This window comes from Squalius cephalus (assembly GCF_949319135.1).
Source record: "Squalius cephalus genome assembly, chromosome: 6".
Lineage (NCBI taxonomy): Eukaryota > Metazoa > Chordata > Actinopteri > Cypriniformes > Leuciscidae > Squalius > Squalius cephalus.
In genome coordinates this window covers 48,197,526-48,219,089 of record NC_137127.1, presented here as the reverse complement: position 1 = coordinate 48,219,089, position 21,564 = coordinate 48,197,526, and the positions used below count along the sequence as shown (strand labels likewise).

The following is a 21,564-nucleotide window of genomic DNA, read 5'->3' as shown; positions in this document are numbered from 1 at the left end:
AGATCTTCTGGTGTCTTTGAGAATAAATCATGCACATGTGCGGCTTCTTTGCGACTCTTAAAGCTGCGTCCGTACGAACACTTCTGTTCATTTTAGTGTCTTTTTTTTGCAGTGTTGAAATGGGGAACAAATTAATTATGTTTGAAAATATGAATGAAGGCCAAAACGTGATGCCATAATAATCACTGCTGGAAATCGCAGTGCTTGAAACGGTTTATAAGAATCATTTTAATGGTATTTGAAGGGTTGTGTGTTAAATCAGATGCTGATGTCTTGTGTGTATGTCTGATCTGCGTCGTCTCGTGCTTCTGATGCGTCTGTAAAGTCTGTCAGGTGTTCGGCTACATCTGGACTCGCTCTTGATGTGCAGGACACGTCGATGTTTCTGTGAGTGCATGGCGTTTCTGTTTCTGACAGCCAATTATATCAAACGACAATCCGCACCGGTGCAGTCGAGTTAATACTGGATAATAGCAACCGCTAATGACATAATCTGGTTTGCATTTTTAGTTAAGTAACCTTTTCAAACAAATTGTCTGTGCTTATCTATACTGGCTCTCTTTACAAGGCTGTTTTATAAGAAACATCATTTAAGAATAAAAAAATAAATAAAACTACTGTTTTTGGTATTTTTCCCAATCCATTATTTGTCCACATGTGTGAAACTTTACTTCTCTGTTAGTATTTGTAATAAAGTGCAAATGTTTGTAAGACACATTGACGCACATGACCAGAGCAATATTTATTTATTTCACATTTAGTCGCCATACAAGGTGTAAATGCACTCATCCCACAAATCCTACAATACGGTTTCTTGGTCATTGCAATGAGTTTCTACTTTAGAAGGTCTTTAACAACATTAACAGTGTGAACACAGGTCTTTACGTGTAGTAAGCAAAGTAAAGCAACATGGGTTGAAGTCAAAGGGAAAAATCATAGCTAAACAACAGGACAATTCCATAGATATAAGGTGAATATTGTGCTTGTTTATGATGTGGCAGGTACATTATCTAAATATATACAGTATGCATTAATCATAGTATAAATATATTGCGTTTTGGATTTGCTATATTAATAATCTAACAAATATACCCATTTTATTCAAACATTTGACTTTTTTGGCAAACCACAGTTCAGTGGGAACAACACCATTGAAACAGCATTATAAAAGGCAATATAATTATATAAATCCAAAATACACTTACTCTATTATATGCTATCTAAAGAGGATCTATTTTATAAAAATGACTTGTTCACAGTAGCAGCAGTATATTGGCAAACCGTCGTTCAAGAAAGGCTTGCAATTTAAAATTCCTGGCCCACATTTTTAAAAATATTGTGGTCTATATTCACTCATACTCAGATCTCGCTTCTCTCTTCAGAGATATCGCCACTGTCAGTACAAGATAAAAAAGTAATTCTCACAATCAATTTGTACATGCATTCTGCATGCTGGCTAACAGTTTATATATTAAGAAACATGATTCCAAGTTTTATAACAGCTTAAAACATCCTCTATAAACTGGCTTATGGAATCTCTAAAACTGCAGCTCATATTAAAGTAGGGGGAATTTCCACTTCATGCCGATCTACTTTCTTAATGTGTTGTTCATCCAAGCATACGCTTAATTATTTGACTGTAATTTAATCAAAATGCCACAACTGGATCTTTCAGTGAAACAACATACATGTAGAAAAATGTAATCATTTGGTGCACGTAAACCCCATAATCAACTGCAAGCTTGCATTTAAATCTGCCTCTATCCCATTGATCCACAGTACGAAATAGAGAAAAAAACCCTGTTGCTACTTTAATGTGCAGCAGCTGCATTATTATAGATGTTCTGTGCACAATAATTAGGCCTGATATCAGAACTGCACCACAACACTCTTCCTCTCAAGCCTTAGTCATCCAATGAACATAGTTCAGAATCGACCTTCAAATCGCCAAATTACCTACAGTAAATAGGTGAGCCAAAAGAATGCTGAAAAAGGTGTTTGGTCGGAAACGCTTGCGTGTATTTTGTAGCATTCATTTTTGCCATCAGGATCAAACAACATGGACAAGGCTGTACGTGACGTCTTGTCCTCATGCAGTCTCTTTGAAAACAAGAAGCATCATGAACAAAGGTCCTGAATGTGTGGATGCACCCAATGTTTACTTAGGGTTCATGGTCAAGCCTGAGTGAATCCAATGTTTTCAGCTAGCCTCATTTTATAAGGACGTAACAACTGTCCACGTTTTCTGCAACAACTTACAGATAACATCTGAAATGAAATATTCCTGTATCAAAGGTAAAAAAGGACCTCCCAGCTCTGCTGGTTACAGTTGCTCCTGATATTAAAATGAAGCTTCGGATCATAAGAACGAGTCCTCATAGACTTGTTCCTGAGTGCAGTTTTTGTTCATTGGTTCTTATAGTTACTCTGACCACAACATCATCCCACAACTTCCAACAGGAGATGAAGCACAGACTGATAAACAATGGAGAAGACGAGGGATTGATCGAGTCGATATCCACGCCCAGCATCATGCCTTTACCTGTCCATTAGAAGTTTGAGACCCCTCTCAATGTTCATCCGGTGCCCAACACGGGTGACACCCAAGTCTACAAGGTCGTCTTTTTGGAGGTTATGAAGGTGGGTGCCCTCAATTTCATTGTCCAAGAAGGCCTTCTTGTGTTCTGCCAAGTTGAGGCTTTCCAGCCAGTCGGCTACATCATGCTTGGTCCAGACTAGGACGGGTTTGTCAGCAAAAGGCTTGTCGGCCGCAGCCTGGAACAGCGTGAGTGGGGACAGCGATTGACTGCTGACTGAGCTGAGGCTGTGGCATTGCTCTGCGTTCACTACGGGTGGAGACACATCAGTTAATGTAGGAGAGCCGGCAGAGACTGGCAGAGAAGAGCTGCGACCCGATTCAGGAGGACTGGAAGCCTGAGGAGGCAAGTGTGTTGTTGAAGAAGAAGTACAAGAAGTCACTGTGTTGCTGTGTTTGGTCCCTGAGGCTTGAGTCATCCACTCTCTGAGAACACACACACACATGCAGAAAGAGAATTCAGGTGCTGAACTGGTAGAGGGACTCTTTCAGGCGCGTTAAGGAAAAGAACATTTGTGTTGACAAAAACAACTCACTATTCTGTCAATAAATGTGGCTCAAGGGAGCCCAGACAGCAACATAGTGTCGGCCCAGATCCGGCCCACATCTGGTACGTGTGGAATCCAGGGATCTGAGCCGATACTATGATGCTGTCTGGGAAACCAGCGCACTATGAGTCAAAGGGAATAAAAAAAAATTAACCAGTAAGAGGGACTCAAATGATCACTCAGTTAAAGGAGTAGTTCACCTCAGAATTAAAATTTCCTGATAATTTACTCTCCCCCACGTCATCCAAGATGTTCATGTCTTTCTTTCTTCAGTCAAAAAGAAATTGAGGTTTTTGAGAAAAACATTCCAGGATTTTTCCAAATGTGAGTTTCAGTGCAGCTTCAAAGTCTCGACACGATCCCAGCCGAGAAATGAGAGTCTTATCTAGACAAACTATTGGCCATTTTATAAAGAAACCCAAAATATTTATATACTTTTTAACCACAAATGCTCATCTTGCACTAGCTGTAATGCACCACACATTACGTAATCGCGTGTTCCATAAAAATAAATAAATAAAAAGTAGGATAGGGCGGAAAAACTCCATCTCATTTTCTCCTCCAACTTCAAAATCGTCCAACATCGTTGTTTTACATTTATTTTTATTTGTTTTCATTTGTTTTGTAAGTGGCTTGCACGTTCGCTTTGTAAACACTAGGTCGGTACTTCCGCCTACGTGACCTTTCAACGTGATTTCGTAATCGTTTCTTTTCGACTGAAGAAAGAAAGACATGAACATCTCGGATGTCGTGGCGGTGATAAAATTATCAGGAATGTTTTATTCTGAAGTGAACTAATGCTTGAAGTCCAGTGTAGAGACACCTTTAGATACAAATACAAGGACATTTGTCTAGGCAGGAATTCCAGTCTAAGCATGTGCTTCCAAGATCTTCTGAAACTGGTGTAGGGAACCTGCTTTGCTTCGACTCTTTTATCTTGTTAATCCGTCACAAATTTCATGAGATTCACATATGCAAAGCTTGTAACCATGCCCCCGTATTAAAAGATTATTTCACAGCTGTAACAATATTTGGATAACATTTAATCTTTTTTTATTTGTGCTGTCCTTGATTTACCCCCGGCGTGTCTAATCTACAATCTTTACACAGCTTGTACATACCTCTAGGCCAGACACAGTCCTACTTTTGAATATTATTTTGTGCAGGAATTTTACTTTCTTTTTAAATAAATGCCACATGAGACAGGCTAAGCTGTTATTGTGCTCCTCACCTTGATCTGATGCTTCTGGATCCTGCAGGTGTGTCGAGAGGTCCTCCCTGTTTCGGAAATCTGTCCTTGTTGATCTGTTGAAGTTTAGAACTGAGTTCACTGATCACTTTGACTTTAGGATCTGCATTGGGTAAGAGGGGGTTCGGGAGCTCATGGGCGTCTCCCCACTGTTTAGAGCCCCGCTGATCGAGCATTTTGTGAGGCTCAGATTGTGCTACACCATCCACAGGTGGAGGTGGTGGTGGTGGCCGTCCAAACGACTCTATGCTCTCCTCTATCAAAGAGTTCCTGTAAAGTGCATTGCTTTTGTTGATTATGGGCTTCATTTTTGGCTTCGGTGGAACCGGCGGTCGCTCCACCAGAGTCTGCCCATCTACATAGGCTATGTATGAGTCCTCAAGTCCCTCAAATGAAAGAGTAGAGATACTGGACATTGTGGAAATTGTGCTGTTTGCCTCAAAGTGAGGATCCCCACTGTTTCGACTAAAAACTTCCCTAATGCCTGAGTCCGTGACAGGCTCGAAACTCTCTGGAGGTGGTGGAGGGTAGGTGTGGGGAGCCATGCAATTCACAAGCCCTGAAAGACAGTTGGACTCCACACTGTTCATTGTAGAAGCATAAGAATGATAAACAGGCAAGGGTCCCCTTGTTGCATGACTCTTTTTCTGCTTGAGGATCTCTGCAACCTGGTCCTCGGGAACATCAATGCTGTTGGCAAACTCCAGAGGCGGAGGCAAGGGTTCAGGCAAGTCAAACTCCTCATCAATATCCACTGAGGTCATTTGGGGAAGAGGAATGCTACAGGAGAAGTTGGCAGGCTCCTCCACGGATGTGGCAGAGGTCCTTGTATGAGAAGGCTGGGAGTTGGGGGCTATAAGTTTGTCATTGGAATCAATGGTTGCACTGTCCATAACCAGGGACTCGTCTTGTTTGAATCCATCAGACTGACTGTTCACATGTGGCTTGGTCTTATCTAGTGTGTGGACCATGAGGAGCCCCTCTGACTGTTGTTGTGATGTGCTATAGTTGTTCTTCAACTGCTCAGATGGATTACGTTCCTTCGCCTTTGTTGTGGCATGATTGGACTCTCTTGTGTGCCTTAACAAACCTCCACAATCTTTTGGTTGAGCTGTGGCAACAAAGCTGGCTTCAATATTGGACCGTAGCTTGGTGTCTATGAAGAGTGGCTGGTTGAGGTTTGCTTTGCGAGATTCTCCTTTAGGTGGAGGAAGAGGGGGTTGCACTTGCTCCCTCAGAGCTCTATTTCTGGCCTGGTGTTGGAAATCTCCATCATTGAGCGTAATGGGACTGCCTGTGTTGGGGCAGTTCCCGGTGCGTGTTGTGAGGGGCTCAGTTGTTGGTTCGGGGAGGGTAAATTCAGTCATGTTGCCTCGACTTCCAATTTGTTGGAACCCTAATAAAGGAGCCGGTGGAGGAGCCATACGCTTTTCTAAACTCTTATCATAAGCAAACATGCCTTCATCTATGGACATAGACTGGCGTAAACGGGGGGTAGGGATAGATGAATCCTCATCTCCGAGATCCATTGACAGAAAGGCATGGGAGTTCTTGCGTGCTTCAAGACGCTTCTCGCGGTCACGTACGGCCCCGGCAATAGCAGCTGCAAAAGGGTTGCTCACGATGAACCCTCCGGTGTCCTCCGGTCGTAGCTGGCCTGGTTGCTCAGAAGTGGGAGTCTCAATTTCCATGCTACCTTCTCGGCTACTTTTGCCACTACTGCTAGTTGAAGGCTCTTTAACAATAATGGTTGGTATCTGGATTGAACAGGTTTTATCAGGGCTATCCTCAACATTTGGCTGCTTTATCAGTATACCCTTCCTGCGGGCTGGTTTTGGTGGGATGTACAAATGTTTGCCAGCTGTGTCTGAGTATGGGTTCTCTGGCACATGGGCCCTGTTATGGGTACACATGTTTTGCTGGCTGGCTGGATAAGTCTGATAGTCGTATTGTTCAAAGTTCTGCCGATGGTACACTACCTGGTCTCTTTCTATAGTGTGGCATCTGCCTGTTGAGCTCTGTGTGTAAATGGACTGGTTGGGCTCATATCTCATAGGAGTACTGGGGTTGTAAGGTGGGGATGGAGGAGAGATGCCTGGAGGTGGGGGAATTTCCTCAGATGTGTCAGGCATTGAGACACTTCTGGTGAACTTCAGCAGTGGAGGTATCAGTAACTTCTTTTCTTCTCCTGCGATTCCTGGAGAAAGGATCATGCAACATGTTTAGACTGACGCCTCGTTAAGTTGCTTAAGTTGCTTAGCCAACAAATAACAAGTTGCTTGTTGTTTTTGTTACAAACATATCCTCATAAAACCCTTCTCAAATCATGCAGATTAAGTCTGAGTCGACTCTTTTGAGTCATTGGTTTTCAAATAATTTTCATTTAAAAATTCTATTTTTTGACCAAATATAATTTAGCTCATTTGAAAGAGTTCTGAAGAAATGCAAAATGAAATTGAAGGGTAACACTAACCCTAACAGTCTACTAATACTCTAATGAGAGTTAGTTGACATGTAGCTGCAAAGTTACTTATAGTTCGTAGAATGTCTAAAGTGAACCAGTGAAATAGAGTGTAACCAATTAAAGAACTGGTTATAATTATAATATGTCTCTGTGTGCTTATTAGATGTTTCATAAAACATTAACCTAGGTATTTTTGTGAAAGTTTTCTGTGAAAATCTCATCCGGTTACACCCCTAATGAGAAAGTAGTTCTACACACAAGAAACTTTTAGAGACTAAAACCTGAAAAATGTCTTGAGATTTGGTAACTGCATCAGTGGACACTGAGAAACAAAATGCACATCTGTGGTTCGCTTTGCATTACCACTGTGAAAAATGCATCCGATTTCTATAATTCAACAGTCCGTCATCAATTATCCGGTACATTAACATTCTGGCTTAACAATTAATATGTTTCCAAGGCCACCAGGAGTTGATGAGGTTAATTTTTACATTCATTTGGTATAAGTACAAACTTACTGATGAATTATGGTATCTGTGTGAAAACATTTGCAGACTCGTTTACATACAAATATGTGTGTCTATTAGTTCTGTATGAATACAATTTTAACGTGCTTTGAATAATAAAAAAAAATTCTCATTGTTACTGTTTGGTCAATGAGTGTCATGAGCGACTTTAACATATGATTTTAATTTCATTTCATTTTATTGTTTATTTTTACAGGGACAATGCACAATTAAAAGTAATTGCACCAGAATTAGCTAATAGCTAGTTTACATCTGCTGTCCCTGGGCAGGTAAACAAATAAAATAACATACATTACATATACACCACATAAAACATCACAATACATACAGGTCCAGGAATATAAAATTTAAAACCAGAATATAAAACAGATAATGTACAACACAGTCCTTAGTGGTTGCAGATCTGTTGTGATAGGAGCCAGTACTTAAGCTTATTTTAAAAAATTGAGAAGCTATCGAGGCTTCGAATGTTTGTATGTAAGGAATTCCACAACCCCACTACTCTAACTGAAAAAGCTTTTGAGATAAGAATAAGAATCCTTTTCATTCATTAAGCAGCTGTGATGGGTAGAGGAAAAGGCAGAAATTGATTTTTTATTTACCAATGGATTTTTGTCTTTTCATGGAGCTTTTTGGCACACGAACGTAACTTCCATGGGATCTCCCAGGAACATTAGGAGGAACTATAGCGACTCCTGGCCTTTCAGATGTGGATTGCTGTAAATCAGATTGATTGATTAGAGCTCAATGTGCACAGACATACAGACAGTTTCAGATAGTTTCAATTATCAATCACAATTATAATCTAACCCAGCTAACGGAGAACATTCTCAGAAGTTTCACTAACATTCTGGCAAAGTTATGAACAAACACTCTTCTAGGAACAATAATAGAACGTTTGTTCAGTTATCTGGTCTTTAATAATGTTCTCAAAATGTTACCAAAAAACATTGTTTTTGTATCTAACATTTTTTAAATGTTACAGAACTTTCAGAGAACATTCAAAAGGAACACTCCCATAATGTTTGCAGAGTGATAAAATGGAATGTTTCATTCAAGTTCACATAACCAAGAAACGCTTTTAAAGCTTTTTTTTTTTTCATTTTTTAAACGAGACGAGACTTGATTGATCAGGGATTATTCAAAAATAATATTTTCATAATTTGATGGGAATGTTAGCAAATTGTTCTTAGAACAATTTTTTTTTAGCTGGGAAAATGTGTAATTTCAGGCTACAAAGACAACAGGTGCAACTCACATTAATATCCGTGCATGTGGCCGAAACACGGCTGGAGGGGCGGGGCTTGATCGTTGCGACTGCCGAAGTTTTTCCATTCGCTGGTTTCTGCAGATGCGCAGTCTCTTCCACTTTATCTGCAAAAGGCAATAATGTCTGAGGGACAGGAAAAATAAAAATAGCATTCGATCTCTAACGCAGGCATCCGCTCTCTGCAACAGTTGACCAAGGGGATCCTGGTCTGGAGTATGGAGCGCACTCAGTGTGTGCATTTAAGCAAACCACAAACAAGGAACACTGTCAGAGACATGGGCACCAATGTAATATGACTAGGGAAATAAAAATGTTAACCACCATAAATGTCTTCCACATTTGACTAAAACAGACAGATTAAACCTTTCTAGGAAGGTCCTTAAGGGAACAAATTACAGCTTAAATCTTGATGGTATGAGCTTGTTTTGTATTTTTTAAATGATTTTAAGCATCTGTGCAGTGGCAGGAGATCATGTTGGGTTGAGAACCATTGCTTGTATCAGAAAATTCTAGTTCTAGTACCCACAGAACGTTCAGATCTAATCGGTGATGAAACTCAAACGCCAATATTCCTGGAGTCACTGTCACCACGATCCGAGAATGTGACGCCTTCTTACAAAACAACCCAACATTGAGAAGCAGAAGGAGATATAACTCCCTCGTCTCCTGTGCTCTCGTATCAAATTTAGGTTTGGGAATCAAGAAATGGACAAAGACAAAGAAAATGGTCCAGTGCAGAAGTATAAACCTGCCTTTGGGGTAGATTACATCACTAACCCTAATATGAGCAACAGTAATAGTGTTGCTTTACTCAGAAGAGAGAACTTAGTCAAATAGCAGTGATGTTTTACGCACCATATGACTAGTAAGTCAAACCTCAAATCACAGTCTTTGTTCAACCCACTTAATTGAAAGAAGTGCAAGAATAGTACATTATATAGAAACTGTGTCTATTTCCCGATTAGTGAGGTCAAGCAATAAATCTATGGGATCTAGAAAATCAAAAAATTAGTGAACAAAAACAATTTGTAAAGCTAGGTCTCCTAAACATTGGATCTCTCACACCTGTAGTTATTGTTAATGAAATGATCACATATAATAGTTTTAATGTACTCTGCCTGACTGAAACCTGACTTAAACCAAATGATTATTTCAGTTTTAATGAGTCTACTCCAGCATACTGTTATAAGCACAAACCCTGTCTGATTGGTCTACTATCTAAGTAGTACTAGCTAAGCATTTATTGGTGGAGATTTTAACATTCACGTAGATAATTCAAATGATGCGTTAGGGGCTGCATTTACAGATTTACTAAACTCCTTTGGGGTTAAGCAAAACGTTATAATTTTAATCATACACTAGATTTAATTATATCGCATGGAACCAATCCTACTGATATAGATATTCTACCGTAGCGTGATGATTTCACTGATCACTACCTTGTAACGTGCACAAGCATTATCGGCCAGGTAGAACAATTCTCCCAAATACTATAGATAGATTGGTCTATATCTGATAACAGATCACTCTTAATTGTAATCTTAGGGTATCGTGGGGGCGTGTGGTGTCTAAGACCCAACATCTAGCTACTGGAGTGCCTCAGGGCTCAGTGCTGGGACCACTTCTCTTCTCCATCTACATGACATCACTAGGATCTGTGATTTAGAAACATGGCTTTTCCTATCACTGCTACGCTGATGACACACAACTCTACCTCTCACTCCAGCCTGACGATCCGACGGTAGCTGATCGTATCTCAGCCTGACAGACATTTCTGGCTGGATGAAGGACCACCACCTTCAACTAAACCTTGCGAAGACAGAGCTACTTGTGGTCCGGGCCAACCCAACACTTCATCACAACTTCAGCATTCAGCTAGACTCGTCATCCATAACTCCATCAAGGTCAGCCAGGAACCTTGGCGTTGTGATTGATCATCAATTGAACTTCACAGACCACATTGCTAGAACTGCCCGATCATGTAGATTTGCCTTGTACAACATTAGGAGGATCAGGCCCTTCCTTTCAGAGCTACACGACTCCTTGTCCAAGCGCTAGTTCTATCCAGACTATTGTAATGCTCTCCTGGCTGGTCTTCTAGCTTGCACGGTAAAACCTCTGCAACTGATCCAGAACGCCGCAGCTAGAGTGGTCTTTAACCAGCCGAAGAGAGCACACGTCACTCCTCTCCTCACTAAATTGCACTGGTTGCCAGTTGCCGCTCACATCAAATTCAAGTCACTGACGTTTGCCTACAGAACAACCACTGGTTCTGCTCCCTTTTACCTAAACTCATTACTTCAGACTTATGTGCCATCCAGAAACCTGCTCTTTGCAAGCGAACGACGTCTTGTGGTGCCATCTCAGAGGCACAAAATCTCTTTCTCGGACCTTTACCATGACTGTTCCCTGCTGGAGGAATGATCTGCCTATCTCAACCAGAGCGGCTGAGTCCATAGCCACTTTTAAGAAACGGCTGAAGACGATTCTTTTTCGACAGCACTTGATTCAGTAATGCTAACACTTTCTCTTCTATTCTAACTCTATTCTATTCTATAAAAAATAAAATAAAAATGAACATGTACTGCGTTAGATTAAACTGAGAAGAGTCAGCACTTGCATATTGTTGTCCTACTGTTAGTTTAACTGCTTCTATTGTTATCATTTGTAAGTCGCTTTGGATAAAAAGCATCTGCTAAATGAATAAATGTAAATGTAATGTAGACATGCATTTTCTGTAAAGCTGCTTTGAAACTATATGTATTGTCAAAAGCGCTATACAAATAAATGTAAATTGAATTGAATGTTTTAAAGTAAGGCATGTAAGACTGAACTTACCTAGTTCTTCTAGTTCAGATGTCATGGATTTGGATCTCATTGAGAGTGCAGTTGTTGGAGCTCTTTTGGGTGGAGGAGGTGCTACAACACACACACACACACACACGCACGTGACTCCTTACTTGCTTTCTGTATCTTTCTGTATCTGTATCATATAACAATATTTACAGTATAATAGCATTACATAACTTTAGATTTTTTTTAAATGAACAAACATTCTGATTTCATAGGCCTGATTAAAGCACTCATATTAGAACATTTTCCATTGTCTGTAGTTATCATTTTATTTTTTTTAAAACATTACGTATACTGTTAGACTAAACTGGGATTCGTCACAGAACTTGCATATTGTTGTCCTATTGTTAGTTTAATTGCTTCTATTGCTCTCCTGATTAGTCGTTTTGGATAAATAATTAAATGTAAATAGTAAATAATGCACTGATTGAGAAGAAAAGCTGTGTTCAAGTCCATTCAAGCCTGCAGAGACTACAGAACACACTCCTGAACACACACTCCAGAACACACACCAGGACACACTCCTGAACACACTCCTGAACACACTCCTGAACACACTCCTGAACACACTCCTGAACACACACTCCAGAACACACTCCAGAACACACACCAGGACACACACCAGAACACGCTCCTGAACACACACTCCAGAACACACACCAGGACACGCTCCAGAACACGCTCCAGGACACACTCCTGAACACACACCAGGACACACTCCTGAACACACTCCTGAACGACCACTCCAGAACACACACCAGGACACGCTCCAGGACACGCTCCTGAACACATTCCTGAACACACACCAGAACACACACCAGAACACACTCCTGGACACACTCCTGGACACACTCCTGGACACACACCAGGACACACTCCTGGACACACTCCTGGACACACTCCTGGACACACTCCTGGACACACTCCTGGACACACTCCTGAACACACACCAGGACACACTCCTGAACACACTCCTGAACGACCACTCCAGAACACACACCAGGACACGCTCCAGGACACGCTCCTGAACACATTCCTGAACACACACCAGAACACACACCAGAACACACTCCTGGACACACTCCTGGACACACTCCTGGACACACACCAGGACACACTCCTGGACACACTCCTGGACACACTCCTGGACACACTCCTGGACACACTCCTGGACACACTCCTGGACACACTCCTGAACACACACCAGAACACACTCCTGGACACACTCCTGGACACACTCCTGGACACACTCCTGGACACACTCCTGAACACACTCCTGGACACACTCCTGAACACACTCCTGAACACACTCCTGGACACACTCCTGGACACACTCCTGGACACACTCCTGGACACACTCCTGGACACACTCCTGGACACACTCCTGGACACACTCCTGGACACACTCCTGGACACACTCCAGAACACACTCCAGAACACACTCCTGAACACACTCTAGAACAGTGGTTCCCAAACCTGTCCTGAAGCTACCCCAACACTGCACATTTTCTTTGTCTCCCTAATCAAACACACCTGATTCAACTCATCAGCTCATTAACCCATGGGTTAAAGAGCTGATGAGTTGAATCAGGTGTGTTTGATTAGGGAGACAAAGAAAATGTGCAGTGTTGGGGTACCTTCAGGACAGGTTTGGGAACCACTGCTCTAGAACACACTCCTGAACACACTCCTGGACACACTCCTGAACACACTCTTGAACACACTCCAGGACACACTCCAGGAAACACTCCTTAACACGGATTTATCATGAGTCAAGAGATGAACGTAATCCATTAGCTGGATTCGCTAGCCTGACGTCATCATACTCAGATTCTAGTCAGAATGTGAGTCTGATCTGCTCCATTGGGCTGTGATTAAGGGGCGTGTTTCAACCGAACCAGGAAGGAAAATGCCTCTGCACTCAATTGGATAGACCTACAACCAATCAGAGCAACGGAGTAAGTGACGCATGTTCTTCATTCATCTTTCCGATCGACAAATGCCTTGATCGCGGTTCTCTGTTCCTCTTTTAAAATGAATGCGCTGTCGATATCTTCTATAACAGACGCGATGGCGGAATCTACACATCTCAGTTCTCCAGCGGCAGCCATCTTTGTTGTAAACGAATTCAACCCAAGCGCTCTTCGGTGACGTGGATGATTACGTTACTGTTGATCATCTGTCCATCATCGTATAAAGCCCGCCCTGACCATTTGATTGGTCCGAACAGCTCTGGTTCGAGCATAGTTGCTCCACAACGGATCAAGTCCAGACCGAACTTCCCGACCTCAAATGTTGTGGGCGGGGCTTAGTTCGGCTGGCATCCAGGCTATGGATTCGCCAAAGCTGGAATTAAATCTTCATGTATTTACATGACATAACTGCGTATTTGCTGAATGCAGGCCGTATATGATAGAGTGTCATAATGTTTGATTTTTTATAATTAGACAAGACTAAAAAAGACTTGTGTAGGGAGAAATGAGCCTTGATAAACATCATGAGCTGCGACACAAAAAAAAGAGAATCCCCTACATATCAACCGTTGGCAATGATTAAAGAAGCCAAATATCGGTGGGAAAACTAAACCTACCAGGAAACCTCAGAACGTTCTGTCAAAGTTATGAACAAAAGTTCTTCCAGTAACATTAATAGAACGTTTATTTAAAGTTATCTGGTCTTTAATAATGTTCTCAAAACGTTAGAACATAAACAGTATTAATGGGGCATTTTTGTCTGAAATGTTTCAGTTGGATGTTCATCTAGTATTTTTTAAATGTTACTACTTGTTTCAGAACGTTCAAAAGTAACGTTCCCATAATGTTTGAAGAATGATACAATGTAACATTCCCTTAACGGTCACATAACCAAGAAAAAACATGTTTACAGAACTGAACCTTCAGAAATAAAGTTAAAGTAAATTACAAAATCGTTCTTAGAACATAATATTGTTCGCTGTGTATATGTATATGTATCGGTCAAGCACTAGCAGTGTTGTGCGATTCCTCAAGGGATTGTCGTACCTTTTTTCCGGGTTTTGTCGTCTTGCTCCAGATTCCTGCTGACTCTCACCACTTTAATAACGAGTCGGTTTCCTCCATGTTTAATCATGTTTACGACCTGCCGGTGCCCCATCTTCACCACATTCTGATGATTGACCTGTCACACACACACACACACAGGTCAGAGTGTTACTGGGGAACAGTGATTATATCATGCAGATTAATTCAGCATACGAGGGAAGAGATTTAACTAGCAATGGAGAATATCTGCCCCGTATTTAAAATCAAAGCCAGTGATGCAAATTAATAATTCTTTTGAGTCGGCTGTTTTCAGTGAATCGGCTACACGGTCTGAAGTGATTTGTGATTGAGTTGGATTGGTTTGTCCTGCTCTCTCTCTGAACCCTGTGTCAGGATACTGGAGAACAGTGCAAGTGAATCAATCAATGATTTAATTTATAATTTAATTTATACAGTTTCACATCGAGCTAAAAAGACAAAATTTTATTAGATTTATATATTAGTCTTAAATCTTATTTTATAGTATTTGTATTCAATTAAAAGCTTAATATAAATTGTTATAATATTATTATTAACAATTAAAGGTGCAGTGTGTAATTTTTAGCGGCATCTAGTGGTGAGGTAGTGAACTGCACCCAACAGAAGTTACAGTGGCCGACAGGAAGTGATGTCGTCGTCTGAGACAGCAGAGAGTAGCCAGTTCAGCAATGAGGTTTCTTTAAAAAGACAAATTAAGAAATTAGGTTAATTTAATTATTCAGTAAAATGAAATGTTATTGCGAATATTATTTTCACTTGTTCATTATTGCGTCAGTGTTTTATTCGCTTGCTTTAGCTCGCTTCTTTGCACGAAGAACAACATAGTGACGAAACGCGTTTGTCCGTTCAGGGCCACCGTAGAAACATGCTGATGTAAGCGGACCCACGGTGTGTGTAGAGAGAAATGCCTCATTCTAAAGTAATAAACACATAACGTTTCATTATGTAAGGTCTTTATACACCACTGAAAACATCGTTATGTATATGATTGCATTTCTGTCAACAGATCCTCCTGAATTTACACACTGCACCTTTAAGTGAATGCAATATTTTCTTTAAATATTGTCAACTCTTTCTTTCGAAAAGAAATCATCATTTCAAAAGAATTTATCATATGTTAATTTAAAACATATTGTATAATATGACTTGCTGTTTTTGTTTGTTTTGTTTTTATTGTATTTATATGATATTTGTATTTTTTTGTAATTTAATGTAATGTAAGTAAATTGCCATGAAAATAGCTTTGAATGCTGACATGGCATTAAATAAAATAATCTGAATCTGAACTCTCTTTCTCCAAATCAGCAAACGAATGATTAACACCGAGTCGGCCTGTTCTGATTGGCTGAAGTATAACGGGAAGCGTGTTCTGTTTGGCTCTGAGGGAAGCGTGTTCTGATTGGCTAAAGTGTAACGGGAAGCGTGTTCTGATTGGCTAAAGTGTAACGGGAAGTGTGTTCTGATTGGCTCTGAGGGAAGTGTGTTCTGATTGGCTCTTAGGGAAGTGTGTTCTGATTGGCTCTGAGGGAAGAGTGTTCTGATTGGCTCTGAGGGAAGTGTGTTCTGATTGGCTCTGAGGGAAGTGTGTTCTGATTGGCTCTGAAGGAAGAGTGTTCTGATTGGCTCTGAGGGAAGTGTGTTCTGATTGGCTCTGAGGGAAGAGTGTTCTGATTGGCTTAAGTGTAACGGGAAGCGTGTTCTGTTTGGCTCTGAGGGAAGTGTGTTCTGATTGGCTCTGATGGAAGAGTGTTCTGATTGGCTTAAGTGTAACGGGAAGCGTGTTCTGTTTGGCTCTGAGGGAAGAGTGTTCTGATTGGCTGAAGTGTAACGGGAAGCGTGTTCTGATTGGCTCTGAGGGAAGTGTGTTCTGATTGGCTCTGAGGGAAGAGTGTTCTGATTGGCTTAAGTGTAACGGGAAGCGTGTTCTGTTTGGCTCTGAGGGAAGAGTGTTCTGATTGGCTGAAGTATAACGGGAAGCGTGTTCTGATTGGCTCTGAGGGAAGTGTGTTCTGATTGGCTCTGAGGGAAGAGTGTTCTGATTGGCTGAAGTGTAACGGGAAGCGTGTTCTGTTTGGCTCTGAGGGAAGTGTGTTCTGATTGGCTCTGAGGGAAGAGTGTTCTGATTGGCTGAAGTGTAACGGGAAGCGTGTTCTGATTGGCTCTGAGGGAAGTGTGTTCTGATTGGCTTAAGTGTAACGGGAAGAGTGTTCTGTTTGGCTCTGAGGGAAGAGTGTTCTGATTGGCTGAAGTATAACGGGAAGCGTGTTCTGATTGGCTCTGAGGGAAGCGTGTTCTGATTGGCTGAAGTGTAACGGAAAGCGTGTTCTGTTTGGCGCTGAGGGAAGAGTGTTCTGATTGGCTCTGAGGGAAGTGTGTTCTGATTGGCTCTGAGGGAAGAGTGTTCTGTTTGGCTCTGAGGGAAGAGTGTTCTGATTGGCTCTGAGGGAAGAGTGTTCTGATTGGCTCTGAGGGAAGTGTGTTCTGATTGGCTCTGAGGGAAGAGTGTTCTGATTGGCTGAAGTATAACGGGAAGCGTGTTCTGTTTTGGCTCTGAGGGAAGAGTGTTCTGATTGGCTGAAGTATAACGGGAAGCGTGTTCTGATTGGCTCTGAGGGAATTGTGTTCTGATTGGCTGAAGTGTAACGGGAAGCTTGTTCTGTTTGGCTCTGAGGGAAGCGTGTTCTGATTGGCTCTGAGGGAAGCGTGTTCTGATTGGCTCTGAGGGAAGAGTGTTCTGATTGGCTCTGAGGGAAGAGTGTTCTGATTGGCTCTGAGGGAATTGTGTTCTGATTGGCTCTGACCTCGAGCAGGAAGTCCCCGTTGCGAAGCCCCATCAGCCAGGACACACCGCCCTCATCCACAGACTCCAGGTACTGCAGCGCCGGGAACGCCGGTGTGGGGACGAACTCCTCGATCGGCGTATCGGCTGCGGGAACACAAACACCACATGCTCACAGTTCTTTATCTGTGTTATACGGCCTCATGCTTTTAAAACACAAGACTACTCACATTAAAGCAGAACTTGGTAACTTTTTTTAACTTAATAAAACTGTCTAGAAATCATTTGGATGGTTAAACAACCTGTTCTGGTGATATTGGTGACTTTTCCCGCTCATCCCAGCGTTCCCAGGCGGAAAACCAACCTTGCAACTCAGGGACTACCGTCCCGGCAAGATAGAAATTGGAAGTCTCGTGAGAAACGAGAACAAGAGCGAGCGCGAAACACGAATTGCTTTACGGCAATTCGACATAAACACACACCACACGCATGTATGATGTATTACCCACCTCGGTAGACATAGCTCCACACGATACAGTTGGCTTGCTCTGATCATAACAAACGCACATGAGCAGCGGTAGAGAGGGGGAGGAGGCCACCGCAAGTGAGTTTTATTACGACAGTGAGTGTTGTGAAATATACGCCCCCCCACAGCTGTAGGGGGAGCTCGTGGGGAAAACATGCGACAACAAAAGGGAAAATCAGCGAAGAAGTGACTAGAGTTCGCTAGAGTTGCCGAGTTCTGCTTTAACTCTCGTGACATCAAGTGTTACAAACAACTGGCTTTAGAGTTATAAATGCTCTTGTTATATACACAAAAGTTTGGAATAATTACGTTTTTTGGATTTTTTTACGATATTCAAAGCAAGGCTGCATTTATTTTACCAAAAATACAGTAATATTATTCCAATGTAAATCAGCTGTTTTCTATGTGAATATACAGTAAAGTGTAATTTATTCCTGTGATCAAAGCTGAATGTTCAGCATCATTACTCCAGTCTTCAGTGTCACATGATCCTTCAGAAATCACTCTAATATGATGATTTGATGCTCAAGAAACATTTATGATTATTATCAGTGTTGAAAACAGTTGTGCTGCCATTACCATTTAAAAGGTTTAAGGGTAATTTAAATTGATACTTTTATTCATCAAAGATGCATTAAATTGATCAACCGTGACAATAAAGATATAATGTTACAAAAGATTCTATTTAAAAAAAATCTGTTCTTTTGAACTTTCTATTCATTCTGAAAAATAAAATGTATCACAGTTTCCACAGATAGATTAAGCAGCAAAAACTTTTAAACATTGATCATAAGAAGAATCATTATTAATATTATTAATATTAATATTTATATAATCAATAATAATGGAGCACTAAATAATTGAGAATGATTTCTGAATCATGTGACACTGAAGACTGGAAGTGTGTAGAGTGTGTGTGTAGAGTGTGTGGAGTGTAGAGTGTGTGGAGTGTGTAGAGTGTAGAGTGTGTGGAGTGTATAGTGTGTAGAGTGTGTGGAGTGTGGAGTGTAGAGTGTGTAGAGTGTGTGGAGTGTGGAGTGTGTAGAGTGTGTGGAGTGTGTAGTGTGTAGAGTGTATGGAGTGTGTAGTGTGTGTGTAGAGTGTGTGGAGTGTGTGTGTAGAGTGTGTGGAGTGTGTGTGTGTAGAGTGTGTGGAGTGTGTGTGTGGAGTGTGTGTGTAGAGTGTGTGGAGTGTGTGTGTGGAGTGTGTGGAGTGTGTGGAGTGTATAGTGTGTAGAGTGTATGGAGTGTGTAGTGTGTGTGTAGAGTGTGTGGAGTGTGTGTGTAGAGTGTGTGGAGTGTGTGTGTGTAGAGTGTGTGGAGTGTGTGTGTGGAGTGTGTAGAGTGTGTGGAGTGTGTAGAGTGTATGGAGTGTGTAGTGTGTGTGTAGAGTGTGTGGAGTGTGTGTGTAGAGTGTGTGGAGTGTGTGTGTGTAGAGTGTGTGGAGTGTGTGTGTGGAGTGTGTGTGTAGAGTGTGTGGAGTGTGTGTGTGGAGTGTGTGGAGTGTGTGTGTGGAGTGTGTAGAGTGTGTGTGGAGTGTGTGTGTGGAGTGTGTGTGTAGAGTGTGTGGAGTGTATAGAGTGTGTAGAGTGTGTGTGTAGAGTGTGTGGAGTGTGTAGAGTGTGTGTGTAGAGTGTGTAGAGTGTGTATAGTGTGTAGAGTGTATGGAGTGTGTAGTGTGTGTAGAGTGTGTGGAGTGTGTGTGTAGAGTGTGTGGAGTGTATGTAGAGTGTGTGGAGTGTATGGAGTGTGTGGAGTGTGTGTGTGTAGAGTGTGTGGAGTGTATGGAGTGTGTGGAGTGTGTGTGTAGAGTGTGTGGAGTGTATGGAGTGTGTGGAGTGTGTGTGTAGAGTGTGTGGAGTGTATGGAGTGTGGAGTGTGTGGAGTGTGTCTGTAGAGTGTGTGGAGTGTGTGGAGTGTGTAGAGTGTGTGGAGTGTGTGTATAGAGTGTGTAGAGTGTGTGGAGTGTGTGTATTTTTCTATGATGATGATGATGATGAAGATGAAGATGATGATGATGATGATGATGACCAAGAAGATGAAGATGATGATGATGAAGAAGATGATGATGATGATGATGATGATGATGACCAAGAAGATGAAGATGATGATGATGAAGAAGATGATGATGAAGATGATGATGATGAAGATGATGATGAAAATGAAGATGATGATGAAGATGAAGTCTCACCTTTAGCTCCTCGCAGCACAAACCCGAAGCCTTCATTGTCCTGCTTCTGTAAAACCACCGTCTTCTGCTCGGTCACACACTCACTGTGTAGGAAATGACACGTGTTACTCAAGCCCTTCATCATCATCATCATCCTCCTCTTCCTCATCCTCCCCGTCGCGCAGTTCATCAGTATGGATCATCGGATCTCCTGTGATGAATGACGAGGATCCGGCAGCGAGTTCCAACGCTCCACTCACTCGCGTCGCTGCTCTTCAGCTGATCTGCGTTTACATAACTCTCTCATAACTCTGAGAGAACCTCTCCAGAACGCGCACGTGTCACTCCTCCTATGATCATTCATCATTTATGGATGTGCATAATTTACTCTCTGAGGATGTTTTGTATTAAAGCGCACGTGACACGTGATATAACATCTTGTGACATAACATAAGAGATCGCTGCATATGAAGAATTAGGCCTGGTTTCACAAACAGGGTTTAGATTAGCCCAGGATTAGGCCTTAGTTCAATTAGGGCATTTACGTAGCTTTTTATAAACATGCCTTAGAAGAAAAAAAAACAAAAACAGTACTGGAGTGAATCTTGAGACAAAACAATGACAGACATATTTTAAGATATGCTTTCAGTTAAAACAGTTAAAACATGCATTTGAGTCTGGAACTAGTTTAAGTCTCGTCTGTGAGAAACCTAAGCTTCAGAACGCAAAGCCTTTGTTGAGTTATTGAAGAGGAACATAATTTGATGTTGAAATATGGACAGAAACTGAACAGCACAGAACATGTCCTAAAGGTTGTTTAAGACGAAGCACTGCATGCTTTCAATCAGGTCCTTACCTGTCAGCGCTGTCATAGGAACCGACAGTAAAGTGTCTGAACAGCCTCCTCCTATCGGTCCTCTCCATCCGGCTCTCTGGAGAACAAACCACATTTATTATTTATTTTATATTTATCATAGTAAAACCATGTTTTTTTTTGGCATATTGACTGCAATTTGTCTTACTTAGATGATATTTATTCTTAGTGCAAATAGTGGCAGATGTTATTTTAGTACACATTGGGCTGCTTTTCTATTAGTCAAGTCAAGTCAAGTTTATTTATATAGCGCTTTTCACAACATAGGTTGTATCAAAGCAGCTTCACAGTAATAAATTAAAATAATACATCAATGTTTGTTTCTAGTGGAACGTCCACGTTTGGTAATGCTGATCAATAGTATCGTTGATTGATTAAATATCCCCAAATATCCCCAACTGAGCAAGCCAAAGGCAACAGTGGCAAGGAACTGAAAAACTCCATCAGGTGACCTAATGGAGAAAAAAAAAAACCTAGGGAGAACCCAGGCTCAGTCGGGGGCCAGTTCTCCTCTGGCGTTTATGAACTAGAGACCGGATTTAACTGTAAGATTAAAAGTATTATATGAATGCCTGGCTGAAGAGATGCGTCTTTAATCTAGTTTTAAACTGGGAGAGCGAGTCTGAGCAACGAACAGTATCCGGAAGACT

General features: G+C 41.5%; 1 protein-coding gene across 1 annotated transcript in view; it reads right to left on the bottom strand.

Moving 5' to 3' along the window:
* Positions 1 to 729: 729 nt before the first annotated feature.
* shank2a (SH3 and multiple ankyrin repeat domains 2a) overlaps positions 730 to 21,564 on the bottom strand; it is a 60,187-nt gene continuing 39,352 nt past the window's right edge. Inside the window, exons 17-25 of the mRNA XM_079873600.1 lie at positions 20,897 to 20,972; positions 20,062 to 20,144; positions 17,368 to 17,492; positions 14,528 to 14,663; positions 11,493 to 11,573; positions 8,643 to 8,758; positions 7,987 to 8,101; positions 4,376 to 6,590; positions 730 to 3,022 (exon numbers count right to left, since the gene is read on the bottom strand). Coding sequence (XP_079729726.1) covers positions 2,539 to 3,022; positions 4,376 to 6,590; positions 7,987 to 8,101; positions 8,643 to 8,758; positions 11,493 to 11,573; positions 14,528 to 14,663; positions 17,368 to 17,492; positions 20,062 to 20,144; positions 20,897 to 20,972 — 3,431 coding nt within the window. The 3' untranslated portion in view covers positions 730 to 2,538. The remainder of the gene's footprint in view (positions 3,023 to 4,375; positions 6,591 to 7,986; positions 8,102 to 8,642; positions 8,759 to 11,492; positions 11,574 to 14,527; positions 14,664 to 17,367; positions 17,493 to 20,061; positions 20,145 to 20,896; positions 20,973 to 21,564) is intronic.